Source organism: Alosa sapidissima, chromosome 6 (assembly GCF_018492685.1).
Source record: "Alosa sapidissima isolate fAloSap1 chromosome 6, fAloSap1.pri, whole genome shotgun sequence".
NCBI classification, from domain to species: domain Eukaryota; kingdom Metazoa; phylum Chordata; class Actinopteri; order Clupeiformes; family Clupeidae; genus Alosa; species Alosa sapidissima.
Window position 1 is genome coordinate 25,971,994 of NC_055962.1, and position 6,837 is coordinate 25,978,830.

Genomic DNA, 6,837 nt, shown 5'->3' on the forward strand with positions numbered 1-6,837 from the left:
CACACATACACAGACACACACACACACACACACACAAGACATGCAGATACACACACACACACACACTCACACACAACCACTATCGCCAATAGACAGTACATACACAAAAAGAATACACAGACAGACACACTCAGACAACACAGATACACACAAGCACACACTCGCACTCACAGACAACAAAAATAAACAACAACAATAATAAAGAAAGAAATATCAGGCAAACCAGTGTTTCCCACAGAATTGGATTCAATTTGTGGCGGTAGCTGACTTGGACAACGGGGTGGGGGGGGGTATTAAGATCGTCTTGGTAGTGTATAGGTCTAATTGAGTGCCTGTCACTTTTAAGACGTTTGAGGGAACCCTTGCAATTGTAACACAGTTGAAAGGCTGCTGATGTGTGGATGCAATTCATAACTTTTTCTACATAGTTAAAATAAAGGTTCGTACTTCTCCTTGGGACAAGCACTTTTAAATTTTGGAAAACACTTTTCTATTTACATCGAGATTTTGCAAACATTCAGTGTCAGAGTCAATAAAATGAGCCCTTCAACGAAATTGACAAGCAGCTGTAAGTAGGCTAAGCATGCTAAATTCGACATCCAAACAGTATTCTAACGTTAGCTTTGAGATACTGCTTGATTGCATAACTTAACTTAGTTTAGTCTCTTCAATGTAGCCTACTATGTTGTGATAAGACCGTAGCAGAGTTCACTTCAATGCAGCAGTTTTGAACAAATTTGCACAGCATGGTCACAATGACCTTATATTTATTTTAAATTAAATTAAATTAAATTAAACATAGAATATTAATCTGTGGCGGCCGATTTTTATTTCGTGGCGCCCCGCCACAGATTAGTCAATGTATGGAAAACACTGCAAACACACACACACACATACACACGTGCACATACGGACACACACACCTCTTCTCTCTCTGTCTCCCTCTCTCTCTCTCTCTCTCTCTCTCTCTCTCTCTGTGTCTCCCTCTCTGATTCTCTCTCCCTCTCTCTCTTTCTTCTCTCTCTGTCTCTCTCTCCCTCTCTCTCTCTCTGTCTCTCTACTTTCTCTCTCTGTCTTTCTCTTCTCCTCTCTCCCTCTCTCTGACTCTCTCTCTCTCTCCCTCTCTCTCTCTCCCTTCTCTCTCTTCTCCTCTCTCTCTGACTCTCTCTCTCTCTCTCCCTGTCTCTCGGCCCTAGTGTCCCTGCATGCATGTCATTGCTGTGTTGTTGTTGTTTACAGGCTGTAAGCACGTGGTATGGAAGGGTTCCGCCCTCGCCGCCCTGCATTGTGGCAGGCCCCCGGAGCCGCCTGTCATCTATGGAAGCCCGCCCAACATTGGTACGTGAGCTCTGATTGGTCCAGCACCTCGTTAAAAATGAACACCAGGTTGAATGCATTTAGACAGATAAACACAGGAAGCAGATGACAGAGATCTGATGCTGGGTTTTGTGTTGTGTTTGGAGTAGAGTGTGGCTACCTGACCCGAGCCCGACGGCCCGATCCACACTCTAGTTTGGAGGGGAGACGCACCTGGTCTTGCCAGGAGCTATATGTAGTCAGCATACTGCATTGTTTGCAATTGTTATGCTGACTGTCCTGACATAATCATTGATTTTTGCCTACATACATTTTTTAAGAGAGCAGAATATTTTATGTGGTGGAAAAAGATTCAGTATGTGGTACTGCTTATGTATACACACACACACACACACACACACACACACACACACACACACACACACACACACACACACTACCAGTCAAAAGTTTGGGGTCAATTTCCATTCCACTCCATTATAGACTTTTTGTGCTTTATGTGCTTTATGTGTAATTGCAAAAGGTTCTCCAGTGTTTTCTCAGTTAGCCTTTTAAAATGATATCAGATTAACAGAGGAAACATGAGCTTACCTAGTGATGAACAACATAAGGGATGGTGCTCTTTAGTTCACATTAACATTTTCGCTGAGTGTGTGTATGTGTGGGGGTTGGGGGTGTTACTGTTACTGCTGGTATGAGCTGAGTTGTACCATTTCAAATCCACTTACCTAGTGATTAACAACATAAATGATGGTGCTCTTTAGTTCACATTAACTTTTTCACTGCTGGTGCAGTGTTGAATTGGTGTTGAAACAAGTGATGGATATTGATTTCGGTTAATTTTCTTAGAGCGCCTTTAAAGCAGTTCGCCTACTGTATATGCTGTCATGGAGATTTCATATGCATGTATTGTGTTGGTGTTCAGTAGAATGGTGTTGAAAGGTTTTGTGTGTTTATTTTTGTATTTTGAAAATCAATGGTCAGACTGTCAGTAAGTTATTGATTACATACAGTGTGTTTATGTGTGTGTGTGTGTGTGTGTGTGTGTGTGTGTGTGTGTGTGTGTGTGTGTGTGTGTGTAGTGACAGTCTCTCAGAGCTATGTGTGTCAGTGAAATCAGTGATGTATGAGGACGTAGCTTCATCTGTCTTTGTGCAGAGTGTCCATTTTTTCACCAGGAAAATGTGAGAACTGTCTTCTGAAATTGATCTGTTACTCCTGTATCCCCCCCCCCCCTCCCGCTTTCTCTCTCGCTCTTTCCCCCTCTCTCTCTCTCCACCTCTCTCTCCCCCTCTCTCTCTCTCCACCTCTCTCACTTGCTCTCTCTTTATATATGATGCAGTAGGCTTGTTTTTCTTGTTTTCTTGTTTTGTGTTGATGTATGTTTGTCGTTGTATTTACTTGCTGTATTTTTCTTGTGCGTGTGTGCGCGCGCGCGTGTGTGTGTGTGTGTGTGTGTGTAGTGGAGACATCTTTCAGTCGGCGTCTGAACGGCGAGTACCGACTGGGTCAGCTGGTGCCCACTGCGGTGTATCTGCACATGAAGATGCACAAGAGGATTCTGGGACACCTGTCTTCCGTCTACTGCGTGGCCTTCGATCGCACCGGCCGTCGCATCTTCACCGTAAGAACAAACATGTGTGTGTGTGTGTGTGTGTGTGTGTGTGTGTGTGTGTGTGTGTGTGTGCGTGCGTGCGTGCGTGTGTCTGTGTGTGTGTCTGTGTGTGTGTGTGTGTGTGTGTGTGTGTGTGTGTGTGTGTGTGTCTGTGTGTGTGTGTGTGTCTGTGTGTGTGTGTGTGTGTGTGTGTGTGTGTGTGTGTGTGTGTGCGTGCGTGCGTGCGTGTGTTTGTGTGTGTGTCTGTGTGTGTGTGTGTGTGTGTGTGTGTGTGTGTGTGTGTGTCTGTGTGTGTGTGTGTGTGTGTGTGTGTGTGTGTGTGTGTGTCTGTGTGTGTGTGTGTGTGTCTGTGTGTGTGCGTGTGTGTGTGTGTGTGTTAGCACATTCAAAAGCAGAATGTGTAAAGAGTATTGTTTTTTCGTTGTGTCTTTGTGCGCTGCAAGACTGCTTTTATCTGTGTATGTATTTGTCTGGTCATTAGTGGCCAATCAAAATGCAGAGAGAGTGAGGGAGGGAGTGAAAGAGGGAGATGGGGGAGAGAGAGAGAGAGAGAGAGAGAGAGAGAGAGAGAGAGGGAGGGAGATGGGTGAGAGAGGCAGTGAAAGAAAATGCAAAGAAAGTGATGTGGAGAGAGAGAGAGGGAAAGGGAGATGGAAGGACAGGGAGATGTGGAGAGAGAGAGATGTGGTCACAGAGAAAGAGAGAGGAAGAAAGAGATGGAAAGAGAGTGAGAGAGATGTGGTTAGAGGGAGAGGAAGAGGGTGGTGGAAAGAGAGTGAGAGATATGGAGTGAAGGCAAGAGAAAGAGAGACAGAGATGTTAAGAGTGTGTGTGTGTGTGTGTGTGTGTGCGTGTTCTCTGTGAGCTGTGAGTGTATGAGTCACACTGTTGATATTTTTAATCTTTTTATGATTGATCAGGAGCGCCTCAATTGTCTCACAGCTCAGGGCTGCAGCACAGGAAAAACTCCCCAAGAAACTCATCTGTCATAGATTCTGCTGTGTGTGTGTGTGTGTGTATGTGTGTGTGTGTACATGCGAGAGACATAGTGAGTGACACAGAGAGTTTGTTTTAGACCGCTTTGTAGTGGTCCTCTCTGTCTAAGTAATTGTGTGTGTGAGTGTGTGTGTTTGTGTGGGGTGTGTGTATGAGACAGAAACAGACTGAAACAGTTATTTAAGTACTTTCCGCTCAATAGCCTATGGACTATGAAATTGGCTTATTGTGTTGTGTGTGTTGGTGAAACGTGTCGTTGTACTGACATGTGAGCATGCAGTGTCTTATGCAGTGTCTTAGTGACACTTTGGGCTTTTGCACTTTTGGTTCCCTTTGGGTGACGTTGGCACGCAGTAATTGGTCAGTTTTGGTTCTCTTTGGGTTAGTGACATTGGCACACAGTAATTGGTCAGCTTCAGTTATTGGTTGTAGTTGAGCTTCTGAAGCTTTTTGACATGCGCTGAATAACACGAGAGATATGGCATGACATGCAAATTGCAGATGTAGACGGAATAGACTTTTATTTATTTACTTTAAAAAAAAAAAAGGATTTTTACTATGGAACAGCTTCTGTCCAAAATGTCTGTTTCTGAAGTGGTCTGGCTTACTAAAATACTGCTTTAAATCCTCCTGTTGTCCTGGAGAGGTTAACTGAGCAACATGGAGCGGTACATGTTTTTATATGAACTGGAAATGTTCCCAGATATACATCTAGGGCTGAAACGATTACTCGAGTAATTCGAATAATTTGATTACAAAAAATGATCAAGGGAAATTCTCTGCCTCGAAGCTTCGTTTAATTCCTATCACTTGCGTTATGTGGCCTACTCAGCTCAGGGATTATTGCTTCACACGGACTGTTATTACTGACGCGCACATCACTTTCAGAATTAAGTTCAGAACGAGATGACAGAGAGCCAAGAAACCGTCCATAAAAGGCAGAGAATGGCCAAAGTTTTGGGATCATCTCAAACTTAGAAAAGAAGACAAGGTGCAATGTGTCCACTGCAAAGCAGAACTGGCGTAGGCCAGCACAACAGCACGTCATCGTTGGTTCAACATCGAGCCAAAAGCACCTCACCAAGCGTAGCCGACACAAGGCAACGTAAACACTGATGTTAGCTGATTTAATGTATTAGCTAGTTAGAACGTATAAGTAAGTAAGTAAGTATAAGTATATATACTCTTTTGATCCCGTGAGGGAAATTTGGTCTCTGCATCTATCCCAATCCGTGAATTAGTGAAACACACTCAGCACACAGTGAGGTGAAGCACACACTAATCCCAGCGCAGTGAGCTGCCTGCTACAACAGCAGCGCTCGGGGAGCAGTGAGGGTTAGGTGCCTTGCTCAAGGGCACTTCAGCCGTGCCTACTGGTCGGGGTTCGAACCGGCAACCCTCCAGTTACAAGTCCGAAGCGCTAACCAGTAGGCCACGGTTGCCCCTAATTGCCGTGTTTGTAGTTGTAGCGGCATTGTAGTTGCTGTAGCCTAATGTCGTGAGTCGATATGATGTTAAGTTGTGGAAATTTTGTGGAAAGTATTAAACTCGTTTATGTAAAATTGCAAGTGAGCAATACACCAAAAAACCTCATCACACACACTCATCTCGTCTTTCTCTCTCGCGCGGGCACGCACGCACACACACACACTCCCGGTGTTAGGTTAGGCTACTTCACCTATCGCCTACCCCAGACATAATTATTATAGCCCAAAATAACTGCATTACTTCAAGTGTCAAAACTGTAGTTTTTTTAGTATCAAAACAGTTTTGCCGTTTTTGAGGAAATATTTGCCGTTCTTATGCAGGAAATACAGTATTTTGGACACTGAAAACTGGATACTGGAAACTGTATTGTACTACATAGTAGCCTACTGCAGAAATGCAGTATTTTATAAAGTACTGCACTGTATACAACACTGTCAAAACTGCAGTTATTTTTTGTAAGGGAGGTTATTTGGTAGTATTGGTAAATGCTGCAGATGCACACATCTACATAAAACAGATATATTAATTTACTTTGAAGTGACTAGGGATAGTTTACAGTATGACATTTGTTGTGCATATTAATAAATTGCACTTAATAACGCAAAATTATTTTTTATCTGATTAATCGATGAAATAATCGATATTTGATTCAAAAAAGAATCGATAGCTGCAGCCCTATATACATCCTTGTGCAAGTAAATCGAAACAAAACATGAAGGAAACAGGGTGTATTTCTCCAAAAGGCAAAGGGGTCAGAAGAGAAAACAACATCCATAGTACAAAAACACACACATGTACAGAGCAATGAACACACACATGTAAAGAACGCACACATGTAAAGAACGCACACATGTAAAGAACGCACACATGTAAAGAGCAAAGAATGCACACATGTGTTCTTTGGGATGTCCTGGGTTGTGATGTAAAAATGTGAGTGTGTGTGTGTGTGCATGTGTGTGTGTCTCGGTCTCTGTCTGATGCAGGATGTTGTGTCAGAGAATACTCCATTTTCCAAACAGCAGCTTTTTTAAATCAACAGAAATGGCCGAATAGTCAGGATTAGCGTCTGTCTCTCTTCATTTCACTCTCCCTTTGCCTCTCCCTACCTCCTCTCTCTCTATCTCTCTCTCTCTCTATCTCTCTCTCTCTTTCTTTCTCTCTCTTTCTCTCTTCCTCCTTATCCCCACATTTCTGCCTGCTGTCTCCTAGAGATGTCTCTGTGTTTTTTCTGCTCTCTTTCGTCTGTCTCTGTCAATCTTTTTTTTTTCTTTTGCTTTCTCTTCTCTCTCATCCCCACTTTGCTTCTCTCCTCCCTCTCTCTCTCTCTCTCTCTCTCTCTCTCTCTCTCTCTCTCGGGGAAAGGGGTGGGGGCCAGGGAGAGGATTGCATTTCTGTCATAGCATAGCGTTTCCTTTTTGGCG

The 6,837-nt window shown here is 43.5% G+C and overlaps 1 protein-coding gene across 5 annotated transcripts in view; it reads left to right on the forward strand.

Moving 5' to 3' along the window:
* Nucleotides 1-6,837, forward strand: part of LOC121711696 (pleckstrin homology domain interacting protein) — an 82,707-nt gene that overhangs the window by 7,852 nt on the left and 68,018 nt on the right. For all 5 annotated transcript variants that reach the window (XR_006032405.1, XR_006032406.1, XM_042095503.1 and 2 more), the window contains exons 6-7: nucleotides 1,240-1,338; nucleotides 2,781-2,941. Coding sequence is in view for 3 of the 5 variants with exons in the window: in XM_042095503.1 (XP_041951437.1) it covers nucleotides 1,240-1,338; nucleotides 2,781-2,941 (260 nt within the window). In the remaining 2 variants the exon portion in view is untranslated. The remainder of the gene's footprint in view (nucleotides 1-1,239; nucleotides 1,339-2,780; nucleotides 2,942-6,837) is intronic.